The sequence below is a fragment of the Gymnogyps californianus genome, chromosome 3, assembly GCF_018139145.2.
Source record: "Gymnogyps californianus isolate 813 chromosome 3, ASM1813914v2, whole genome shotgun sequence".
Taxonomy (NCBI): domain Eukaryota; kingdom Metazoa; phylum Chordata; class Aves; order Accipitriformes; family Cathartidae; genus Gymnogyps; species Gymnogyps californianus.
In genome coordinates, this window is record NC_059473.1 from 9,631,085 (window position 1) to 9,657,207 (window position 26,123).

Below are 26,123 nucleotides of genomic sequence, written 5' to 3' on the forward strand. Positions count from 1 at the left end.
CAGATTTATTTGCAGAAATCTTGAGGAGAAACACAGTGGAAATTACAACCAATAACGCTATTAGAAACCAACCCTCAATCGAGGATGAGGTGAAGATGTGCAGCCTCAGCCAGGAACTGACGTCCTCCCCCCGGGATGCCTCCGTGTCAACAAGAGATCTCTGGCATTAAGGGACCATCTCTAAAACCAGTTTGTGCCTCCCTTTTTCCAGGAAGCAACTGGAAGCGTTTGGCAACAGCCGGAGACATGCCGGCTGTTCACCTCCTCCACCTTAAACGAGCTGGCTGCCGAAAAGCATGTTTTCTGCCCTAAAAGAGCGGGCCCGATTCTTTCTGTTACGGACGGAAGCCGCTGTCATCACTGTACCTGGCACGTCACCAGTATTCCGGCTACACGCAGTAAACACCCGCACTACGGGGAAGGGCGCGTGGGCGCACCACACGCGGTTATCCGCCGAGACGCGGCACCCGCCTTGCCCCCCGCCCACGTTACCCGCAGTCGCCCCACGGCGGACACGCGTGTAACAATCGCCGCCTCTCGCGCCCAACGGCCCTGGCACTGACGTCACCGCTGCGCGCCGGAGGAGGCCCCGCCCCTTCGGGGCTCTACCACGCCCCACGCGTCGGGTGTGGGTCTAGGCCGCCTGCCCGGAGGTAAGAGCGGCTCCTCCCGCCTCTCCCTTGTCCTCACCCCGCGCGTGGGGCTGCATAGGCGCTCCCCGTCCGTTCCCCCCCCCCCTCCCCGAGATGGGCCTGCCCGCTTTCCCCCCTTCCCCGCCGCTGGGTGGTACGGCTCGGGGTCTCGCGCAGCCGGCGAGCTGGGGCGGTGGTGGGCCTGGGAGAGGGAAACGAAGGTCTGTCGTTGGGGTAGGAGCGAGAAACGCAGTCAGATCGCTTCGTGGGGTTTTAGGGTTTTTCAGAGGCGTTTGACAAGGGGGAGGTGCGTTGTCGGGAGTCGGGGCCTCTGACGATTGTTCACAAGTGGGTTATCTCGACACCGTAGGTTTTCAGTCTGTTGAGAAGAGACGCAGAGGTGACGTTGGCAGAAAAGGTTAGTGTCACGCCACGGCGGTGTGCTGTAAGCAGCAGTCCTGTGTGGGTCTTCGAGGGTACATCCAGCTCCTTCAGGAAATCTTGTGACCGAACGCGTTCGGGAAGTCAGGTCAGATGCTAAAATCCCATTTTACCGTGTCTCTAAAGGATCGGTAAGGTGTTTCGTCTTTCACAAAGAGGTGTTAGAACAGGGGATTTTGGTTATAAACTGTTGGGAAAGCCTCGATTTGCGTGCATATCTACTTCACCTGGTATGCATGTGATCAAGGAACCTGTGTGTGGCCTAGGAGCTAAACTAGGTTTCCATGGGAGCTGTAAGTCAACGTTAAACAATCCGGGTTGTTCTGTTGTCGCTGCCCCAAATGCGTGGACACTCCTCCGTAACCTCTCAGAACTGAGGGTCAAGTTGTGTGCGGTACCGATTTTGTTAGTGAGCATAAACACAGTTTAATGCATGACTTGTTTAGCTACCCATGAAAAAGAGAATATGGACTATAGGCTTTTCAGCTGGAGTCATGCCTTAAGGATGGTTGCGCCTAGGAAGGCTGTACTGTAGGCAGTCAATGGTTACGTTCCAATTAAAAGTCAGTAAAATGGTGTGGCAACTCGAGGAGCCTTGAGAACTTGGTAACTGTTGTAAGAACAATGTGTTTTTCAAAGAGAAGATACAGTTTGCACATACAGGCCATGGTTAAAATAGTTTAGCAGCACTCTTTTCCCTTAACAGAAAGGCAGGTGGTACTGAAAATTACTAAGCTCAAGTACTTTGTAATAAAGTAGATCTTGTTACGGTTCTCTCATGTTGCTGCAGAGGTGAAGATGTCCCCTTCCTTATGCTTTGTCACAGCTTTCTGATGGCAAGCTTAGTTGCTGTTAGCAACCTAGAAGGGACTTTGATGTGCAAATTAAACTTCAGATTATGCTAATTAAAAGGCCTCATTTTTGAGACAAACAGAAGTGGAAAGACTTGATTGTAAAATAAATCAAAATTGAAAGGCGTCTGGCACATTTCTTGGTTTTAAAAATATAAAAGAACACTTCCAATCTAAAATACTTGGATATTGCTAATCCTATGGCAGTATGACCCTTGCTAAAGAAATCAGAAAGCACTTAACACAACGCTACACCCCAGAACGTGAGAAACTTAGAATCACAGAATGGTTTGGGTTGGAAGGGACCTTAAAGATCATCTAGTTGCAACCCCCTGGCCATGGGCCGGGACACCTTCCCCGAGACCAGGTTGCTCAAAGCCCCATCCAACCTGGCCTTGAACACGTCCAAGGATGGGGCATCCACAACTTCTCTGGGCAACCTGTTCCAGTGTCTCACCACCCTCACAGTAAGGAATTTCTTCCTAATATCTAACCTAAACCTACCCTCTTTCAGTTTAAAACCATTACCCCTCGTCCTATCACTACACTCCCTGACAAAGAGTCCCTCCCCATCTTTCCTGTAGGGCCCCCTTTAAGTATTGGAAGGCCGCTATAAGGTCTCCCCGGAGCCTTCTCTTCTCCAGGCTGAACAACCCCAACTCTCTCAGCCTGTCTTCATAGGGGAGGTGCTCTAGCCTCCTGATCATCTTTGTGGCCCTCCTCTGGACCCGCTCGAGAAGGTCCATGTCTTTCTTACGCTGGGGGCCCCAGAGCTGAACACAGTACTCCAGGTGGGGGTCTCACAAGAGGGGAGTAGAAGGGGAGAATCACCTCCCTCGATCTGCTGGTCACACTTCTTTTAATGCAGCCCAGGATGCGATTGGCTTTCTGGGCTGCGAGTGCACATTGCTGGCTCATATTCAGTTTTTCATCCACTAATAGCCCCAAGTCCTTCTCTGCAGGGCTGCTCTCAATCCACTCATCGCCCAGCCTGTATTTGTGCTTGGGACTGCCCCGACACATATGCAGGACCTTGCATTTGGCCTTGTTGAACTTCATGAGGTTCGCACGGGCCCACCTCTCAAGCCTGTCAAGGTCCCTCTGGATGGCATCCCTTCCCTCCAGCGTGTCGACCGCACCACACAGCTTGCTATCGTCGGCAGACTTGCTGAGGGTGTGCTCAATCCCGCTGTCCATGTTGCTGACAAAGATGTTAAATAGCGCCAGTCCCAATACCAACCCCTGAGGAACAGCACTTGTCAATGGTCTCCACTCGAACATCGGGCCGTTGACTGCAACTCTTTGAGTGCGACCATCCAGCCAATTCCTTATTCACCAAATGGTCCGTCAATCAAATCCATGTCTCTCCAATTTAGAGACAAGGATGTTGTGCTGGACGGTGTCAAATGCTTTGCACAACAACTTGAAAGTGATTGTGAGAATTCTTAGGCTTCTTATCAAAAATGCGGTGCAGAAGTCACACAAACCTTTCTGATTAGCGCATTTCTCTTTGAAGTGGTTTAAGATTTTTAGAATGAATTCTTCATCTGTGCACAGTTGGTCTTCATCTGTGCACAGTTTTCATATGAACTGCTTGCATTGAGTAAAAATTGTTTTTAATGGCAGCAGTAGAAAATTGTAGGCTGTATATGGAATGGAATGGTGAACTGAAAAAAACATCAATTCTTTTAAATAAATAAACGGTGCACTGGTCACCACAGCTCCAGGTAGATGTTGCAGAACCAGAACTGGAAAAGGCAGCACAGAAGGAAGAAACAAAGGTGATTGATTGAGGGGTAACAATGAGTGAAGCTTGATATTGTTAACTTTAGAGATGATGCCAAGGGGCTGTGATAACAGACTATGAAAGCTTTGAGGTTGCAGAGTTTATTACCTTTGTCTGAGCTCTCTTTGTTTACTGTAACTATTTGCTCTTCTCCATTCTTCATGCAGGCTTGCTATGAGGCATTCTGCTGGGCCTTGGGATACACACCACATTTAGTTACCTCTTCACGCAGGCAGTGTTCCCCATGCATGCTGTTCGGTGTAAGCTCCATTTTTCTGTGCTGGGAAATTGCTCAGGTTTCTTTTTCCTAGCTTCCTCTATTCTCCTGGTTCTTTGTTCTCTCTTCCATGTCAGGCTGTGGTTACTGCCATGCCCTCTCTTCCTGTGCCAGGCTAGAGCGCATCTCTGTTCTCCAGCCTACAATGTTTTATTTCATCTATTTCAATCCCTGTAAAAACTCCATGTCACCAAATGAGTTTTCCCTATTACTCCCTCACTTCTGTGATTTTGCATATCCCTTTTCTTTGCTGATAGTAGTTGCTCTCCTTTTTGTCAGGTTATCAGGTCTTAAATTCTATTTAGGGGATAGGCAGAAAAGATTTTCCCCTTTTTCTTCTGCATCAATAAGATTGATGCTTAGAACACAACATCCCACAGTTACTGTGTTATGTTCAACCAAAAAATGGGTAAATATGCTTCTAATAGTTGAACAGAGTCTTGTTAGCACAGTCAAATAATGAACAGCCAAAAATAGATTGGGGTCGCTGTTTGAAACAGTGGAGAAAGGTACTGCATGAAGTGCAAATACAGGAAATTGAATTCTGATAAAAGGAAGTACTTTTTCACGCATTGTGGAACTAGTGACTAAAGGAAACAAAGGAGGTCAGCAGTTTAAAAGGATTAAAAAACTCCTTGGCTTTAACTCTGGATATTCATGGTCCTGATACCAGTGGAGAGTGACAGCAGATTTTAGAAGAGGTAGTAAACTCCATGGTTTAGAGCATACAGGAGCTATAGACTAGAGGCAGGTTATCTCCCGTTCACTGCAAATTTGGTAGGACAGAAGTATTCAGTATTGATTGCTGTCACGAACAAACACCCACTGTGTGTAAACTGTTTTGTGCAAGGAGACAGTATTCTGCTGTACAAGAAGTTCTTGCTAGTATTTCAGTGCAACCAAAAGTATATGTTTTAAAGACCAGTTTAGACGCACAAATTTAACATCACTTTAAAGCCCCAGTCTTGAACTGAGCAATGGTAGCATAGTCTGAGTGTGAGAGCTTTTATGAAAACCTCTCACTAAGAAGTGTTCTGGACATACCTAAAGAAAGGTGGTTTTATCATTGTGCTTACTGATGGGTGTACTGACAGGTTGGAGCAGAACAAGAGCCAGGGCATATTGCATTTGTTCAGAAGAGGAAATGACTATGTCATCAAAGATGTGGAATCTAGGACAGGTGATTACAGAGAATAAAAATGTTTTAAGAATCATGCTGATTGAGTTTAAGGTTTACATCATAGTCGGTTTGTGTGGATATAGACGGGCCTGTAGTGAATATGGGTTGTTTAAGCCAAGCTGAGATACCCGTTTTCTCATGTGATATCCACCGTGGGCTGAAGTGTAAGCGAGCCTCAAAAATATTATTCCCTCCCTTTAAATTTTAATCTTCTTTTAAAACAGATCAGAATAAACTTTGCAAATCCTTTGAGTCTCAAGAGACTTTAACTCAGTGGCATCAGCAAGAGCCTGATGGCTGTGAGCGGTTTTGTAGGGTTCGTCTGTGCACGTTGAGACGCTGACTGGAGCCTAGCTTTGAAGGCAGGGTTAAAAATGATTGCTCGGCTGTTGCCCATTTGTAATATAGTGCAAATTGTGCATTGGCTAACTACCATGGCTTGAGTTGGGATATTTTTAAGGGGATCAAGATAAGCCTGTTGGTGCATACTTGGTATTTCATGGTAGGCTTAATTACTTTTGCAATGGAAATCTTTCTTGCAAACAAGATTGTGAGTTGGCGTTGCGAGAGCGCTCTGACTAATTGTACTAGATGTGCTCTCCAGCTGCCCCAAGCTGGCTTGAAAGGCATTAGTAGCAAAACAGATCTGTGGACACAGTGATGACTAGCGGGCAACTAATTATTTATTATGCAGCAATAATGCTGAGGAGCGTCTGTCACAGATTGGAGCCTATCATACTTCAGAGCTTTGCCAAACATGGAATAAAGTGGATTTCTCTGCCCAAAAGAGGTTTGTGATCAAAGAGCTTAGTCATGATCTGTGGTAGCTTTAAGATGCTTGTTCCTTGTTGCTCTGTTGTCCTATAGCCACAGCAGTGAACTGCATTGTTGGAGCAGAAGGGACGACTCTGCTGCGCTTGCACATCAGCTACATGCACTGCAGGTTGTGAGTCAGAACTCACGAGAGGGAGGACAGTGTCAGTTTTTAGGAGCTGACAGAAATGGTTTGTCATATTGATGTTGCTAATGCATTTGTTTTGAATTTGAGAATGTTTTTATATGCCCTGACCAAAAGGTTTTGGGTTTGTTTTGGTTTTCTCTATATAATCCATAAATATCCATGAAAAGAAGGCAAGTCTAATCTGATTTTTGTTAGATGAATAATCTGAAAAAATAAAAGATCTGAGCTCAGTATGAAGACAAGGCCTTCTAGTGCTTAAGAAATAGGTAAGAATTAACATGAAGTGTGAAGTGAGTTGCAATGTTAAGCAGAATGAAGGATGATAAATTACTTTTGTCTTCTGTTTGCATGTTACAAAATACTTCAAATACACCATTTTTATCCTGAACTTGCAGTTTTAATTCCAGTTGAAAACCGTGTGCATGACACTAACACTGAGCATTTTTTAAGTCTGTCTTTTGGGGTTTCCTATTGCCATGTTGATATATGCATGTAGCTTCCATTACTTTCACCACGTATCTTCAGCAAAATCTTTCATAGAGGTACCCAGGGCCTAATTAGAGTTATATCTTTCAGTATGACAGATACAGTTCTGCTGTGGGGGTGGGCAGGAAGGGAGGTTTGGTTTTGGTTTTTAAGCCAGCTGGCAATTACTTCCTAAGGCTTGTGTTAAAGCACCAGATATATTCAAAGATTATTCATAAAAGCCACCTGCAAGTTGTCTGCAGTTTCCCTTTCTCCTTTTCTTACCTTTGTTTGCCAGTCATGGGTGTGCTTTTCTTGAAAGGGGTCTGCAGGGTTCTGTTCTTCATTCTCCTGAAAGATAAATGTAAAGACGGATGATTTTGCTAGTTGTATTGTGCACAATCATCTGTATTTTGTTTGTTTTTATTTCAACTTCCTTAATACAGCATTTAAGTCAGTCAGATCTTAGATCAATAGCCACATTAGCACTACCACAAACTGCTTCTGATTGTCACCTGTTTAGTCTTTTTTATACAGTCTGCAGAAGATGACGTATTTTCTCTTGCTTTCTCCTTTTCATATTTGTGTCTTTTCTGTGGTTCATAATGTCTGATATTTCCCTCCCTTCCCTTTTTGCAGGTTGAGTGTATTACTTGCTCTGGTTTATGCTGTGTTGACTGGAGAGAAAACAAGGTGTTCCTTGTTTTCTAAGCAGAAGTTTAAATAAATGTAGTCATGTTTCTGAATAAATGAGAATTTATTCAGAATTTTTCAGAAATTTCAGAATATTCAGAGATTTTCCATCTGTGGAAACTCATAAGACAATTTTTGATCAGATTTAAATACAATGAATAAATTTTCTCATGAAAATGGTTTACTTTTGTGATTTTAAGTCCTTTTCTTCCTCAAATATATTTCTCTTTTATGCTGTCTTCCCAAAAACTACATGGCAGTTTTTGAGCTCAGGGTTAAAAGGGAAAGTTGTTGCTGGTAGATTGATGTTATGAAGTCATACCACATTTTTCATCGCTATTTGTTTGCCTCGATGTCCTTAATCAAAGTAGGCTTTTTCTATTTTATGTTTATGGGTTGTGAACTTTCCTTTGCATTCTCAAAATTAAAGATCTTATACAGTATTATCATCATGCACACAAGCACAGATTATGTGTTCTGCATCACAAGTGTTATTACTTGATAATGAAAATGCTGTTTTATCCTTATTTCCCTTAGACTTCCCCATTATTCACATGCTTACCCAGCAAGTATTTTCATAACTTCTCTTATCTGAATATTTGTACTGTCCTTAATTTTTTTAAGTGGGATCTCTGTGCCAAATAAAATTTTGTTGAAAGTCAGCAAATTCAACAGAGAAAACCTGTGTAGTAAACATCGACTTCAGGAACGGAATTAAATTTCTGCTTGTTCAAAATATATAGAGAAACACTTATAAAATTTGAGGAAAATTTTGTTGTGTTTAATAACTGAAACGTAACTATTGAGGGCAGTATAGCCTTTAGGTATGTTTAGAGAATCACTGATGTGGTCTCAGTTCCTCCCATCCTTGGCTCTGTCATTCTGCAGGTGTGACTGTGCAGTCTGTGTGTTGATTTTGGCAGAAACAATTTTGTGGAGTTTCCGGTGTACGCTTTTTCTAATGTAGTGTAAGTTTGCTCTTGTTGATTTAATGTTATCAAAACTATTTTAGGCTGTTGACTGCTGCCTTATTGTTGGCATGTGCCAACACTGTAACATATCCTGCTTAGAGATTAGTAATGCTGAAACAATAGTCTAATGAAAAGAGAGAGGTCCCTACGCAGCAGGAGTAGGAACTTGCTAGTTCCTGTTGAAATTAACAGAAAACACAAGTTCAACAAATTTTTCCCCCTCCCTGGGCAGTGGACTTATCAATGAAGGGTACTGTACACGGGCTAATGTTCAGCCTTGTTCCATTGAAGGCTGATGCATTTTTTCCCCTTTCCTTGCTAATTGACAGTGTCAAGTAAATACTTCGTGATACAAGGGCAAACTTAATTCTTTCTGGTTCATGAGACAGCAATCATAGAAAAATATATTTTGGACTGTATCTGTTATCTTTTCTTCTATCTTCCTATTCTTTCTCTGTCTTATTCTTTAGGTCTAGCTTGGGATATTGGAAAGAATATCATGTATGCTCTAGTGACTGTTTATCCTTGCAACTGCTGTAAAATAGCTTGAGTTAGTTTTGATTGATAACACACTCCTGCTACAGGTTTTTGGAGGTGGCTTTTTTATTCCTGCAGTTGCTGGTACTGGATGCCCTGATAAAGGGAAGAGAGAAAAGTTGGAATTTATCACTATGTTCATGCCTGTCCATCAAATTAAGACCATAGTAGATAAGTATTGTAGTGATGGTAAACTCTGTAGATGATTGTTGGATTGGATTACACCTCTCTCCCTGTATCTGTAAATATAGTAAATGTGTATTGACAGACACCTTCTAACCAAGCTTAACTGTATTAACAGCTGGGAAAATCTAGTTTCTTCTGTAGCTTTCAGTGTTTTTTATGCTGTATGATATGACTAAAAGTTAACAACAAACATTGTTTCTGGACTCTTTTAATCAACCTAAGAAGGGTGATTATAATGCAGGTGGCCAAGACAGAACAAAACACAAACAATACTATTGTAAATACGAGAAATGATTGTATTGGTATTTTGCCTTTCTGTGGGCAGCATCTTGTAGGCCCAGCTCAGCTTTCTTGCTTAGGTCTTCTGCAGCTGACTGAAACAGTATTTACATGTGTGAGTTACATGCTGGGGTAGGGAGGGGACCTTCAACATGTCATGGTTAGCATTGTGATTCTGTACTCAATCTGAAAAACAGCTCTGACCAGGATGAAAAGTCATGCAGCTGAGTAGGATTATAATTCTAAACTATGCAAACAACAGCAGTGAAACTGGGCTTGTTAACTGGCTGATCATATTTCTGGAATCACGCTGGTGCGGTTAAAACTGGAGTTGCAGACAAGCTTGAGTAGCTCCACACTGTTTTTCCTCCCAATCTTCCTCCTGTTTGACCTCCAGGAGACAATATAAATAAAAAGAAACCTCTCTCACACATACCACGCTCTTGCCAGGAAAAGGGAAAGATCAAATCATTATCTAAAACAAACTCCAGTGATGTGACAGCTGTTTGCTGTTTCCTTGCTGTTTGCACTGGCTGTGTGGCTTGGTGTTCATAAAGTGCAGTTTCTCCAGCTTACGTTCCCGCCCTCTGTACTCAGCTGGGTAGTGGGATTATCACACTGATACTAAGTAGGAAGGACTGCAGTGATCCAGGTGCTCCCACTGTTCTTGATGCAGCTCACCAAATAGGCAGGAAAATTATATATTTCTTCTCTTCTTTCCTTATACATTCCAAAAGTTGTTGCTCAATCAGTAGAAGTTGTAGAAATAGCATAGCTTTAAGTAACATTAACTCCTCAAGATAACACGTGATTTATGATTTGAGAGGAATTAAAGATATCGATTGTAAGCCAGCAGCCAGATGGCTTGGCAGTAGCCATACCATGTTACCATGAATGCTGGGATCAAAAAAGGAGTGCTTTGGGATTTTTCACATCTTTGCTTATCTCAGTTGCTGTGCATAGATGTGTCTACAAGATTTCCAGAGTATTCTGAAATCCCAAAATCAACTCAGCTTTGTTACTGGTAGAGTTATATTGCAGATTATAATACCCCTTAGAGAATTCAGAAAACTGGATACAGGGTTCACAAGAAGAATTTCTTGGACCAACTCCTAAATTTAGCATTGGAAGATGAAACTGACCCTGACATAACTGGTGCTGAATAACCGCTTTAAAGCTGAAGTAATGTCTGTTCCTAAGACAGGCTGAAGCCATATCCCTGGGTTTTTTTTTTAGTGTCCTGCCTGTTGCTTGGTGTAGCTCTTTATATACTGTGATTTATAGAGCACTTCTTTTAAACAAGCAAATAATTTCTTTCTATCACAGACCATAAAAGCTAAATACTGGTTTGGGACTGTTACAAGAATAGGTGCTATAGTCATGTCATTTGTAATGCTCCTTCATGCCGTTTTGCACAGCAGTTAGGAGATATCCCTGAAATTACAGGACCTTTAACTGTGTCACTATTGACATTACCTGCTAGAACTCTTCAGAAATAGGCATTTCTTATAATGTTTAATGAATGAATGCTAATGCTTTTTATTGTAAAATACAGTCTTTTGACTCTGTAGGGACTTAATGAAAAGATTATTAGTTTTGTTTCCTCTTTCCAGATGGAAATGTCAGAAGATGATATTAATACGGAAGAATACCCCACTGAAATTCACGATTATCTTGCAGCATTTGAAAAATCTCTTGGTTCTGTAGATGAGATGCTGAAGACAATGATGTCCATTTCCAGGAGTGAGCTTCTCCAAAAAGTAAATAATCTTCCTTTTGACAACCTTTTTGTTATTAATACAAGAATATATGGGAACCCAAACTGAAATAAAAGGGTCTGTTAGGCTAGCCGCCGCACAGAGAAATAACAAATATGACACTTCCTACCCTTGATACCTAATATTTGAAATTCTTACATTTCTAAGATATCCAGATGGTCTTACAAACTAAACAATGAAATTTATGCTCTTCCAAGCTGAAAAGTGATGATCTTACCAGTGAGTCATTTAGGTAGAGGACATTCTGGCTTATTCCTGACCTTCCTTAAAGTGCATGCTGAGTGCTCTTTCATAACGGAGAGGTCATTCACATTTTTGTCTGAGACCTTTTCACAACAAACTTAATGGAACTTGGTATACCCAGAAGGATGTAGAGGTGAATTGACAGCAGTGAGAATTGATCTGATTCCAGAAGTCTAGACTTGCAGAACCTGGTGCTTCAAAAACTGAGCTGTCTCCTCTAGCTATGTTATAAGCGTAAGTCTGTAAAATGTGGGTTTTTTTCAGGGCATAAAGACAGAGCAAGGTACTGCCTGAAGACTTCATACTAGCCTCTCTATCTTTTAACATTTAAAGCCTAACGTAATTTCTTTCTGTAGGGCAAGAAAAAGCTAGCACATGAGGGAACTTCTTTATCCTCTGAGGATTTCTAACACAAATAAATTATGAAGAAAACAGTCTTGACAACACCAATCTTTTGACAGTATCCATGTTAGAACTAGTAAGCTGTACAATGATGTTATCAGAGTTTCTGGAAATCCTATAGGACTAAAATAATAAATTGACTTTGACAGTCCAGGGAAAAAAACTCTCATTACCTTTATTCTTCCTTTGCTTTACAGCCCTAAGTGTTCCAGCATGCGTTGAACACACAGTCCACCATGTGTAGTGTTAATGTTCATTGATTGTCTGTAGCATACTATATTCACATTTGAGCTTCAGCAATCTTAAGACTTTTTTTTTTTTTTTCTTCCATTGATAGCAACAACTATTTTGAATTAAGTTTCTGTGGAAAAATAGGGTCTTATTTCTGACTATGGGAACAGTAGTCTAAGAGCTACGTGCCGAGAGATTTTTGTGCTTTTGGCCGTATGGGACTGTGGCATTTAACATCAGACTGGGAAAATGACATGAATACTTGCAGTGGAGAGAATCGTTCTGTGATGGCACGGAAACAGGCAGAGACATGGTCTCAGTGAACTTGTGGTGCAAAAATGTGCTCATTCAGTGTGTATGTTTTTATGAATACATTCACAATTATAAAATGTGCATATTACTAAAATCTGTGTGCATCTTGCTTAAAAATGTGCAAATGTGGTTTTTTTTTATTCTAGTTAGAGCCTCTTGAGCAAGCAAAGCTGGATTTGGTTTCGGTGTACACGTTAAATTCAATGTTCTGGGGTAAGTATGTGGTAGGAGGAAAAAGTAGTATTTATGATTGCCATGTGAACACCTTCTAGACAGCTGCAAACATTAAATAATCATATTTCATAGCCAAATAATTAGAAACTTGTAATTACCCTGAGGACCCAAATTATTGCCATCCGTAGGGTAAATGATGTTGAAACTCTAAATCAGAAATTGATATTTACAAAAGCTGACTTTGTACATGCATGAGGATGTTTCTTTATGTTTTTTCATGGCAACCTTTTCAGTCCTTTTAAGGACAGATAGTTTAACCATGTTAGTTTTGGTTGGGGTTTTTTTTGCTGCAATATTTGATGATAATAATTTGTCAGATGCTTAACAACACAGTTAACTCCAATTCTTATTAATGGTTTTATGTGGAAACTACAGTTTTCCTATGTGACCGATTGACTGGGTCCTCAGTCATGACAGCCTTTCGTTTCAAAAAACCCATGTTTTTTTCTTGTAGTATACTTGGCTACTCAGGGAATCAATCCAAAGGAACATCCAGTGAAACAAGAACTGGTAAGATTCTTACGCTGCATGCACTGCAATATCTTACTTGGCCAGGACAGTTAACTCATATAGAAGTAAAAAAATGTTTATATCTACATTTAAAATTGATATGTTGTCATAATAGCATGCATATGCTACATGGTGTTATATAACTGTTCATATGCACTGCTGGGCTCTCTAAGTTAAGAAAGTCATATTTTTAGTTCCAAACAGTACTGTTTAAAGCAAAGTTGTAGCATCTGCTGAAATTAGAAAAGAACAAGCACATGAATGGTGTCATCTTATCTTTTCTTTTCTCCACCTTTGTTTGAGAATTGGATTCTGAACAGAGCAGCTTTTCACTTGTATCTGTTAAATGGAAAAGTGTTACGTGTCTGATAATAATTTATAACTTCCAGTATGGCATTTTTTTCTTATAAATACTTGGAATCATGTTAATCTCTGAGGCTGCCTTTTCTTACTTTTGTATGACTCTAAAAGTATAGTGTGGTTGATTTACTAGCGAAGACGGGAAAGAGCCCCCCCTCCCCCTTCCAAGTCCTCCATTAATTCATTTTCTCAGCAGTAAAGAATCCAGTTCAGCAACAAAGCTAAAAGCTTTTTTGGCACCAGTTGTATGTGTATTGTCCAGTAATTCTGCATTAGTGACATATTTACAACCTATAATAAATCTTTTAGGTTTGTCTTTATATTCCATTTAGATGCATGACTACAGTATAGAAGGCTGGCTATCTTGAAAATTCTGCTGACTTAAAAAATCAAATCATTTAGCCTGAAGAAAAAATAGAAATCAAAACTTATAGCTACCCATTTTAATTTCTGTATAAATGAAAATATTAAATCTGGGCAATCGTAAAATACTTAGCTTAAATGTAAACCTTACATAACCAGCAGAACGGAAGGTAGGACTGAAAAATGTGGAAAGCTAGCCTGAATAACAAGAATACTTCTATTTTTAATTTTGTGAGGTTTTCAGTAGTCTAGACTGTATCATATTAAAAAATGGATCAGTTAATATTTCATGAGCTTTCAGTCAGTTTCTTGTTCCTCCTATATTATATAGTGTCTGAATATTGTGTTAATTTAGCGATGCTAAAAAATAAATTTTATCTCTTCTGCTGTGGATATTTTATGCTGGTATTTTACTTCACAATTGCCAGTCGTTTTAACTCTGAAGAATGAGTGAATTATCATAGCCTAGATTCTTATCCAGTTCTCTTTTCCTTTTACAAGTATCAAGGTGAATGAATGCACATTCCTTCCTTCCAAGAGCATTGTGATAGCGTTATTCATGCGGAAAGGGAATAAAAAAAGACTGTTCTGTCACAATTGTTTTGTTTTTAGAATTGCTCTCCTTGTGTACATACAAGGAATACACGGGGATTGAAACTGTATTAATAAAACTCACACTCAAGCTATCAGAGTTCATTTCTTTTGTCACGTTGAGATTTGTCAGCTCCTTTTCCCCATGTTGATACATGTGGGTTTGCCACCTGTTCTCATTAGCCATCTCAGTCACCAAAGAAATATTACAGTCTATCACGATTTCAGACCCTGTAAAGCTCTTCTCATTAAAGCTACGTTTTTGATACAGAAAGAGTGGCCAACTTTTTGACAAATCAGTTGCTTATAATGGTCACTGAAGAATTGAAAATCAGTTCCGTAGTGTAGATCTTGTAACTTTTGTTTCAGATTCAAAGAGCTGTCAATGGCTGTGTGAGAAATGTGTGGGTTACATAGTATCAACATTTACTTAGTTAGCAGTATCCATAAATGTTCTGTTAATCCACATTTATAATTCAGGTATCAGGTAGACTGCTCTATGTATGTGTATATATATATGTTACTGTTGTTCGTATTACAGTAACACCTAAAGGCCCTAGAGTTGAAGGCCATATTAGGCTAAATATGTAGACATGAAATCTATCAACCAAACTTTTATGTATTTTACAGAATTACTGTAAGTGTCCTCTCTAGTCAGGGAAGAGAAGCAGGCACTTAACAGAGGGTGATTCCCATCTTAGAGGGGTTTAGTTACCCTCTCAAAGTAATTTTCTTTATTAATTGCAGAAGTAGATGAGGATGAGTAGGCACATAAATGAGATTGTTAAGCTGGGACGGTATACTTAGGTGGGGCCGAATCCAAGCCATGCTTTGTTAAAAAAAACCCTTACACACCAAATGACTATGGTAGGCTAAGATGGCAAGAAAGTATCCCCTTGCTTTATGGAATGGCAGTGGAAGCAGGCTTTTTTTGTTATTTATGGTCATAAAAGGAACTTCTGGTACAGCTGGGAAGTCATCACGCTGCCTTAAATAGGTTCCTTGATAAGCTCCCTTGACCATTTCAGGATCTTAACCACAAGACTTCTATTTAGTTGCATGTGTAATGCTTGTAACATCTTTGATTTTGTGTAAGATGCTTTTTGGCTTTGCTTGGACATGCTGAATTTTCTTTTTTTTTTTTTTTTGTAGACAGTAGTCAGGCAGTATAATTCATCTATAAATATGTCAAATATCTAAATATTACTTTGCCATCTTTATGTAGGCCAAACTCCAAACTGAGTTCAGTATTTTGTTTTCTAACTTTGCTTGCAAGAACAATTCTCGTCTCACTGTAATTTAGATGCGGAGTCTTCATCTCTGTAGGACTTCATGTTCCTATGACAGTGGATGTCATGCAGATATTAGTATGGTAGGTACCTGTGATGGAAAATCTGCTGAAGGGGAAGCCTCAAGTTTGCAAAGAGCCTGGTATATGTATTTAAATTATGCTATTTTTATAGATATTATAGTTATAGAAATGTACAGTGTGGAGAGCTTCTACTCACTGATTTTATTTTAGCAGCAACCTTGGGAGAATGGTATGAAATATACTTTTCCTCCTTTTTCCCCCCTACCCCCCTCCCTAGGAGAGAATAAGAACATACATGAACAAGGTCAAAGAAATAGCAGACAAGAAAAAGGCATCCACACTCGATAAAGGAGCTGCTTCTAGATTTGTAAGAAATGCACTCTGGGAACCAGATGCTGGAAGTGAACATACCTCCAAAACTCCTGCTAAAGGAAAAAAGAGAAAGATGGACTAAATTTTTGTTTCCCCTTATATTAATTAGAGACACCTAGAACTTATTTCGAAATGTTTTGCACATTGCATGCATCTTGCAGAGGTGCTGTATAGCAACATCTTGGTTAAGTTATACTTAAGAATTTTACAGGATTGTATTTTGTCCAGAACACTTGTCACTGAGGTGATCACATTGTATGTTTATCTGAAAGTGCCATTTGATGTGAGAGAAGTAACATTTCATTATTCAAATGATAATCACCTGACATACGCTTGCTGGTAATAGATACTAGTGATGTAATGCCTAAGAATTCCATTTTTTTACTGCTGAACGATTGACACTTTTTTTGTATGTCCTTAATCTTCTGAATAAAAAGTCTCAAACAATGCTATCCAGTCTGTGGTGTTTATGAAAGAGCCATGTTTACTTTCTCATTACATCACTGTGTGAAATGCTGGATTTGTACAGTTTTGTAAGGTTTATTCACTGTGTTAAACTCTTTCCGTTTCAGCTTCTGAACTTGAACGTATGCCATGTTCCTTTACTTCTGTTGCCTCTGAGAAAACCGAGCTTCAAGGGCCACAAGCAAACAGCCTGGATTCCACTCTAAGCCACTGTGTCTAGTCAATGGAAAAAATAGATAGCCCCAAAGGGCAATTTGTAGGGTCTGAAAAAAGGAGCAGGCTGGGGACAGCTATTAGGAAAGAGCACAGGCAGGAATTTGATTGGAATTTTGGCTGCAGTGCTCATCCCTTACTGCTGACACTGTGAGGGAGAGAAATGTGCTCTCAGGTGGTAGGACTGTGGTCATCCATTGCTAGTTTTCAGATCTTCATCAGGGAAAGCATTCTCTGGTGCAATAAAAACTACTGCTCTGTCTTGCAAATATTCTTTTTGTTTTCCTCAAAATGTGAAGCTTAGTCACTTAGGAGAGGAGGTGTGTTAGTTTTTTCAGAAGAACCTCACTAATTCATTTTTCAATACACTGCAAAGCAAAACTCAATTACCTGCCCGAAAGCTATTTAACAATGAGCAGTAACCTAACTACTTATGAAGGAAAAATAAGCAATTTAGTTCACCAAAATGCAGTTTGGGTAGCACTCTACAAAACTGGTTGGGAAATATTGTTAGTGTGAAAGACTAAATGATAAGAACGAATGAATCCAGTATACCTATAGTATTGCAAGCTGAATGATGTACAGTGGATGGTTACTGTCCTTACAGAGTTGTACTGCATTATGCAATGCAGAATATGGACTAAATTGAGTTAGGTGCTAAAATGAAGGTTCTCTTGCCATTGACTATCTAAAAATATATATTTGAAAGTAAAAGTTCAATACACTGACAAGTTTATTAAATTCAAATAATTGTTGCATATCTCTAGAAACTTTTTCAGTGATTGGTATGAATTTACACATTTTTGTTTATGATAAACTCTTTGAATAAATAGCAATTCTTTTAATCCAACTAACAGAGAACTTGCTTGTATGTATGTTCATGTAGGTACCTAATTTTGGTGCCTCAAATCTACAGGACTGCTCATGTGAGTATGCATGTCAAAGGCCCATAAACATTTGCCAGCTGAAAGCTAGAATGAGAATGCTTTATTTCTACAGCCAATGCCAAACGAAAGAGCTGTTGGACTCAGGAGGTTTTTTTGTGCAATTAAGGTTAAAAATGCAAAAGACCCAAACTGTGTTCTTGACCAAAGATAGCAATACTTCCGTAAAGCAGTTCTTCTCTTGGTGCGCTCAGTAGGTTTGGACAGAGTTTATTGGGAAGTCTGGGTGTCCTGTCTTTTACCCCTTTCAACCTGATACTGCAAATGACAGCTGTAGACTATTATAAACAGACTTCTGGACTTTGTGGATGTAGAGGTCTGCATGTGCAAAGCATGAGGTTCAAAATGTTAATCTCAAAAACATCAATTTAAAAAAAGAAATAAGGCCAGGTGTCCTATGAACTAATTGGGAAGACAATAGGATAGAAGTGGTCTGAAGTGGCACAAGCCAGAGCACTTTAATATAGAGATTTTCTGGGAGATAATGTCTTGTACTTTGAGAGGCATTGTCTTGAGGAAATGCGTAGCTCAGCTTGTATTTACACACAGTGCTGTTAATTAAATGGGGATTGAAGGACATTTCCATTACATGATTTTCCTCTTAAGCTTCAATTACAGCTTTTGTTTTAAAAGGATAATTTCTGAAAAGGATCATAATTCAGTGTCCACTAAAGTACACAAGTTTCATTGGTAAATGTTTAAACAAGAATAATGCAAGGCTATTAGCTAAGACTTACTGAGGTAGAAGTCCATCTGGTATAATTAATTATATACAGGCATTGGGCAGTTTAAATAGATGTAACAAATGCAACTTTTTAAACTTTTTTTTCAAGGCTTGTATCATTCAGTATGGCTGGATGGATCACAGCCTGATTTGTGGCTTTTCTAACACAAAGAAAACAACCCAGACAAATGCCCCACAAACTAAGAAGCGTCACCATGTGCTTGTTATTCACTAACAGCCCTATTAGAAAGAGGCTTGAAATACAAGACCATGAATGCTAAGTGGTTTTTATATCACTGAAGTGTTCTTGGAACATCTAGACTTCAGGATAGGTATTTAACTTTACTGAGGTCTCAAATGTGAAATGACTTGATTGAACATTGTTCATGAAAGTTCCTCCCTGGAAAAGCTACATGACTATTGGAATAAAAAATACAAACTTTCCTGCCTCAAAATAGGAGGCTGGCAAGAAGAACATTTATTGCGGGGGCTGTGTGCATAAATCTGTATGAGCCATAGTTTGTAGAATGGTTCTACAGGGCCTGAAAGGGAAGGAAAACATCTGGGAGATTTCGAGGCCCATTGCTGTATGTGCTGAAAATGGTGCAGAAATATCAATTCCACATTAGTTAATGCCAATGTAATGCAAAGAGTTGCTATTATAATAGTAGTTTATTAGTACCAGTGAATTAAAGTATTAATGAACTTAAGATATTTAAAGAGAACATTAAGGTGGTTTGTCTTGATTTTGCTATAAATATATTATGGGTTAATTAATATTAGTTAGACATATCAGCTAAGAGAAGCGCTAACAAAGTTGCTGTTTCTGAGAATGTTTTTAACTAATGCAATGAGAAAATTACATAAAACTCTAAATTATGGTAGAAATATACATGTAGTTGGACTGACTAGAGCTAATCAATGATGTCAAAATTAGAAGGTTTTTGTGTTCAGGTTTTTAAGTTAAAAGTGAAAATAGTCTTTATTTTGTTAAAGATTGTGTTTTGATACATGCATTTAATGTGTTACTTCTTCTTGGAATTTTCTTGCTTTCTAGTCATTGCACCAAGAAAGTGATGAGGTTGGCAAGAGCATGTGAAGTTAGCAGCTATGACTAGAATTTGATATGAGGTTGCATGGGGAAATTTCCAAGCTTACCAAAAAAATACTTCAGAAGAGAAATGAAAACGCAACTCAAGATTTTAAGCCCCACTAGCGTTAGTGTTAAATAACTACATTAAAATAGCAAACAGTACTTGGCGGCATCTGGGAAGCTCTGTGCTTGGCAAAATTTGGAGGTCATTGGATAGCAGGGACTTGACTCATTGACTTTAAAGTCAATGGGAGACTCTCCACTTGGTCTTCAAGGACTTTGGTCCTTGAATTAGCGTGGCTTCATTGAACTGCTACAGTGGGACAGGAAAAGTAAATTACTCAGTTATCAAATCGGTGGCTCAGGACTCTGTAGTAGATGTCTGGCCACTACTCAGTGTTTTTTTCAGTCAGTGAATTACCTTTTTCTTAGATGCATCTTGAAATGTCTAGTGAAAGATTTCCTCCCCACACACCTATGCTTCTCAAAAAAATACTGCAGGGAGAAAACTCCATGTCATTAACTGTCCCAGCCATGTAGAGAGATTTTTACCGTAACAGAATGGGCATCTTTGACCTGAGAAACTACGTCTTCTCCCAGCTGTGTAAAGTTTCTGCAGATCTACTCCTAGAAAACCTCTCTCTCTGACAGAGAGTTTACTGTGGCTGCAAACAAAGGAGGAATCTTACTAGAACTTAAATTCCTACCCTGATAAATGCTAGCCATGAGTTGGGAAGTCAACGCATCACTGGTGCTCATTTCTACTCCTTCAGTATTTTTATTATTGGAGAACTGCATCCTCAAGAGTGGATGTTTTATTAAGTCATGCTATTTTTTCCTGGCCTTGAAAATCAATACTAGCATGAAGCTTTGTCAAAAAGTATTAATGTTGCAGTTTCAATGCATACATTGAAAACATAGTTATCTGGAATGGTAAAAGTTAAACACACTTAACTCTCTCAGAATTAAGAATTTTCTTGGATTTAAAAGGGTAGACTGAAATTAACTTTTTAACTGTGGGAGTGGGACCATTACAAGTGTAAAGGGAAATCCTGGTTTCTGTAGTAAATGACATACTTTGCCCAGGGATTGATGAAGACCTGGTTCTGGAGCCCCAGAAGAAGAGACCTTGGTTACCTGGATTAAGGCTTCTATCAGCTGTTGGCCACAGGAAGGCTTTCGGGAGTCGTGAACAGCAAACTCCAATCTGTAACTGGAAACACGGGTGGAGGTATATTGGTGTAAGTGGCATTCTGTGGCACAAGGTTCCTTCTGGCAAGATCTCACTGAACTTTTGATTCAATTCATGCAGATTCTCCTCTACTGCAAGCATCTGCAAAAACCCCTTATACCTAGAAAAAAAAAAATTTGCTCTGTTTAACAATGCTACAAGCTGGGATGTGTGCCAAGTTATCCATAAAAAAAAAAAAAAAGAAACAACTTGATCAGAATGTCATTTCTTTCTTCCATCAGACATGGCTGGCTAGTAATGTAAAGCTGCTTTGGAGAGTGAAAGTGTAAGGAAACAATAGCAAACTATTTTTGATGCAAATTAGAAGTTGGAAAAAAATGAACTTCAGCTAAACAGTGACATGCAAATCAGAATATAATTGGAGAAATGATCATGAGGCTTTCCGGAAATGTTCTGCTTCTCTAAAAGAGTAAGTCTGACAAACTTCAAGCCAAAGAAACTTTCCAACTTAGAGGGCCAAAATAATTGAAACTGGTTGCATCCCAAATATGGGCAGGTTATTCCTTTGTCATAAACTGAGATGTAAAGATGCCAAAACAGAGCATTAGTTAAAAAGACTATATATGTTTCTTAGTTAGAAGTTTACTTGCCAGTGATTTAAAAAAAGTGTTAGGCTACAGCAATTTAGGGGAAATAATACAGAAAGTAAATAATGCAATTTGTCATTTTAGAATCATGTGACATGTATTAGGAAAAAATGCATTAAAGTTCTGCAGTGTGACAGTGTAATTTTTCTTTTTGCTAATTTGCTTTGAGTGATGTTCCTTGCAGAGAGTTCCAGAAAGTCCACATGAATGCTGTTGTTTTGCAGATCACTCTTAGCATCCTTAGCATTAGTGGTATTTTTTTTTTTTCTTCAATTTCTGCTTTCCAATATGGTGCACTTGTAATATTTTACTGATAGAACTAACAGTTTGCCTTTTTGCTTTTAACCTTCCCTGTAGAAGATTAGAGATCTATGGAATACTTAGTGCTGGTGATCTAAGAAGCAGACCTTGAACTGCTCAGTTTTCATCAGCTGTACCAAAGGGAAAAGAGCAAAAGCTTGTTTTTACTACTAAGCTGAGTGAATATGGCGTGGAAATCTTGTAATGGCAAGGTATCAATTTTGTAAAGTGATATATTTCAGAGGGGATACTAAATTTGACTGTGAATAAAAAGCTTTATAAATGGAACATTTAAGAGGCTATCTTTTACTTTTCAGTGTAGGGTTGCCTTGACATGCATCATTTCAATTTGGCAGCCCCAGCAAATGGATGGAAGCAATTCAGTATGATAATTCAGTATTGCCAAGAGGCTTCTTCTCAGTCTAGTGTGGACACATTCCATGGACAAATTTAAAGCCTATATTAACTGATAGAAAATGGGTCTAATTCAGCACTATGTTGTTCCAGCTTTACATCAAGACAATCTTGATATCAGAGGTACCTAGACGGTATATCCAAAGAGTACATGAACAACAAAATAATTTTCATGCTAAGGATCACCTCAAATTCATGGTGATATATCTTGCAAGTAGTAATTCTAGGGGCAAATTCTTAGCTGCTGTTTACCAGCAGAGTCTGTTAAAGTAAATGAGCAGCTGCTGAGTTATGCAAGTGAAAAAGTTGTCTGAAAAAGCAGTAGTCTTTGATATTCTCTCATTCGATATGAATGTTCATTTTCATGAATATGTTGTAGTCTTTGTTTCCTAGAATGTTTATTTTTTCTTTGTCACTTGAGTGTTTTTTGGCCTCACGGGAACAAATTAATCATTTTTTAAAGCCTCAAAGTTACTGTCCCCATTATTAAAAGGTGAGAAGGAGAAACACCTAGTAACAAACACTGTCAAGTTGATAGCATAAACAATCTTTTTAATTTGTTGCCCTGGGCTGACAAACCTACTCCCCAACTCACACACAAGACAAAACATGTTTTCTCCTGCAAAGTTTCCATGGAGAGAGCGTTTCCTCAAGGCAGTTAATCTCATGAGGTGCTGTCCATGTATGTACACATTACACATCCACCCGCATGTTATGTATCTCCTGAATGGCAGTAAGTTCTTCTCTTGGCGTGTAACAGAATACAAAGTGCATATTAGTGAAATGCTATTGTTGGAGACTGTGTATAACATCACAAGCTTAATTCTCTATTGCTTTAAGTCAGTTTAAGTTTTGATTTTGTTAGGGCCACAGTAGCAAAAATCCAGCACAAAAGAACTGAGAATTTGGCTTTATGTAGGTATGAATGTCTTTACGTAACAAAAACAGCACTAAAAATCTAGCTGATTCTATGTCACTGACTTCCAGTGAAATTTACTTGTCTGTTAGTTAAAGTCCACTTCCTTGATGCTTTGACAACGTTTAAGATTTGTTTACCTTTTATTATATGCAGGGCTTACCACTGATACTTCCATGCAGTGCCTCAGCTTATGGTAATGTTCTGTTCCCAGATGTTTATAATTTTGCCAGCTTTTAACTACTTGTATTGGACTTTTTCATGTTTGGTCTCTGCCATGGCTGAATTCCAGCCCCCTCTGCCCCAGGAAAGGTTGAGCAGTTATTCTTACAGTTGTTCAAGAACATGGTTTATAAAGTGTAGGCCACATTGGCAATGTTAGCTAAAACTTCTGACCACATTTTTCTAAAGGTTGTAACTCTCCTTCATTGAGGTAAAAATTTGAAATGCATTGTCAGGAGATTAAAAAGAAAAGTTATCCCAGTGAAAATCTATCCAGATTAGGGCTCTAGAGAAACCTCAGAGAGCTGCATGCTAGATACTGGCCCTTAATTTGCTTGTGTTCCAGTTTTCCCATGCATGGTCATCAGCATTACTGAGCTCCCAGCACAGTTTTGAAGCCACAAATAGCTTAGGGAGGAATATGGGCTCTGCAACTAAAGTCCAATTTATCTCAGATGATGACAGGGCTCTGTAACATACTGTATTTGCAGATCTAGTACAACTTTGCAACTTTTAACAGCATTGTTTTAATGTAGCTTTATATGGATTTCAGATTTTAAAAAAGTTAAAGACAAAGGATGCTCTCACATGTATCTGATTAATTTACATTATGATCACACTGGAATTCAACTTCATACCAGTTTAACTAAAGTGGAATTAATTCATGTGTCACCTTCCTAAGAGGTAACTCCAGTGTACTTGTTTTCACTGCTTAAGTATGCTGAATGTATTAGAAATCTGAAACTTAAATTTTTGTCTCAACTCAAACCATAATGAAAAGAAGGGTTACAGTTGTTACACTGGGTTTTTTTGGTGGTTGGGATTTTTTTTGGAGGGAGGTGTGTTTATTATTTAAGCTGTGGAGCTGCTCCAGGTTTGAGCTGGTAAAGTGAAGTCTGGTCCATTTAATGTATTCTTTTTAATAGGTGTTCTTGGGATGTGTAGAATGAAGTATCCTATTTTCTGGAAGACACTCAGATCATTAAAGACCAAGAATTCGACCTCATCTCTTATATATAGCATTACACAGAAGAATTCTAGTAGATAAATGAGTCATTTCTGGGCATAGGTTAGTATTTCTAGATGTACCTTATAGTGCCTTTTTTTTTTCCTTCCTGAAACCAGGGCAAACTGCCCAGATTGAGACTTGGCCCACTTAAAAAATTTAACAAGAACAAAATAAGCTTGGAAAAACTTTTTTTGTCTTCTGCCACCTAGGTGAGGTTGTACTATCAGAAAAATTAAGGGCCAGATTTTGCCCTTGGATTTGCTTGCACAGGTTTTCAGAAGGCAAAGAGGCTGGATTCTGACATTAGCTACAGTGACTTCTGACTTGCAGAGAGTTTCCTGATGCCATGGCACTTCCATTCCCATAGCAAAAAGCCAAGATATAATTGAGCCAAGCCTTCAGTTAATGCACGGGGGTAAGCTCATCTGTGTCCAAAAAGAATTTGAGGTTCTAAGTCATTTAAGACAAAGCCTGTATTGGGTAGCCTGCTGGCCTCAGGAACCTCAGTCACCATTACCTCAGCTGGCAAAGATTAGTAACGATTTACTCTAGTCAAGCATCTGAGCCAAAGTCCCACCAACAGCAGGAAAAAAAAACCCAAACAAACAAACCAAAAGCTGATTCTCAGCTGATGTTAATGGAGTGACTTTGCTGGCAGTGTGTGTGTTAACACATCTGTGGCCCCCATGTTGTTAAGATATCTGAGTATTTCTTTGACCTAACTGAAGAACACATCTTAAAGCTCAGGTTTTGAAAAGCATCTGGAAAATGAAGCAGCCAACCATAAGCTTAGAAGTTTGCCATTTTTCCCTATTTAGTGTATCTGTTACTTCCTTATTTTAGTAGGTTAGCTTACCTGTGTAAGTTTGAGAGGCAAGCATTTTTCAGTTTGGTTACAGCACAACAGAAAGGCGTGTAAATTCTCATGTTTAATTACCTTTGTGCTTAAAGGCCATTTCATCCCTTTTTCAGTCTTTCAGCTGCTTTTCCTATGTCCGCCTTCAATATAATTCAACCGGGTGGCTCTCCTTCTGCCTCTGAAATTAGATTGAATGAAAGAAATACTGCCAGAAATTCTTCAGGGCTTCTCACAAGTTTGTGCTCCTTGGGCACATCTGTGTGATATTACCTAAATGACAGTAATTGCTACAAAAACAGGGAGAACATCTTATAGTAGGTTAAATTAGTTTAAATTAAAAGGGAAGGTGAACAGCATATATATCCCTTGAAACCAATATGCACTGCTGGATTCCTTTGCAGCATCTGCACAGAAGTGTCTCAGCACTCTCCACAGTCCTCTGCACCCCTCCAGAGTGGGCAGCACTCCTGCCCCCAAACCATCCCTCCATAACACAATAAAACAGATGTTTGTTCCTTTAACCACTTGATACATCTCAGCAAGAAGTGATTGACTCATCAAAGTTGTAATACTATAGCTAGATTTTATCCTTCATTGAACATAATCACTGATGGTATCTGCTTTGGCATGGGTTACCTTGTTTAAATACATAGGTGCATCATGCATGGTTTAAGCAAACACAGCAGCCAGGTTAAATGGCTCACCAAAAGACTTATTTGGTTTTATATTTTTTCCCTTTCCTTTTTTTTCATTTGAGTGTAACAAAACTCATCCCCTGATGGGGCTGTTACTTGCTTCAATCCTCAGCATTTCCAGGCTGAGGAGCTTAAGAGAGGCCATTTTCCTGTACCTCACAAAAACCCACCCACAGGCTATGGCTGCCACCTAACCTCTACCCCTTTCTCCCCTAGCAGAGCCCTTCAGAGAGAGAGAGACAGAGATATCCCCTGCACATCCTAAAGGCATACAAGGCTTATGCTGAATTCAGTGGGTTTTGTGTGTGGTTTTTTCCCCTCTCTATACTCACTCAGAGAGCAAAGGCCATAGCTCACTTCTCTGCCCTGACCAAGAGAGCTGCAGCCTCTGTGCGCCATTTTGTGGTCAGTCACCGCCCAGCCCCAGGGCTAAAATGGCGGTGCCACCTGGCAGGCTTTGCCT

At 39.4% G+C, this 26,123-nt stretch overlaps 1 protein-coding gene across 3 annotated transcripts; it reads left to right on the plus strand.

Moving 5' to 3' along the window:
* The first annotated feature begins 633 nt into the window (after positions 1–633).
* C1D (C1D nuclear receptor corepressor) lies at positions 634–16,419 on the plus strand. 3 transcript variants are annotated; one of them, XM_050894049.1, is made up of 5 exons: positions 634–653; positions 10,873–11,019; positions 12,372–12,438; positions 12,914–12,969; positions 15,873–16,419. In XM_050894049.1, exons 2-5 carry the CDS (start codon positions 10,873–10,875, stop codon positions 16,047–16,049), a joined length of 447 nt encoding a protein of 148 aa, XP_050750006.1. In that variant the 5' UTR covers positions 634–653; the 3' UTR covers positions 16,050–16,419. The 3 variants fall into 3 exon arrangements, with proteins under 3 accessions (XP_050750006.1, XP_050750005.1, XP_050750007.1); XM_050894048.1 differs by lacking the exon at positions 634–653 and adding an exon at positions 1,003–1,050; XM_050894050.1 differs by lacking the exon at positions 634–653 and adding an exon at positions 1,106–1,161.
* Positions 16,420–26,123: the final 9,704 nt, after the last annotated feature.

Coding starts and splice junctions, on each gene's coding strand:
- C1D (XM_050894049.1), top strand. CDS start 10,873: ATGGAAATGTCAGAAGATGATATTAATACGGAAGAATACCCCACTGAA. Junction 11,020..12,371: donor GGAGTGAGCTTCTCCAAAAA/GTAAATAATCTT, acceptor TTTTTATTCTAG/TTAGAGCCTCTTGAGCAAGC. Junction 12,439..12,913: donor GTTAAATTCAATGTTCTGGG/GTAAGTATGTGG, acceptor TTTTTCTTGTAG/TATACTTGGCTACTCAGGGA.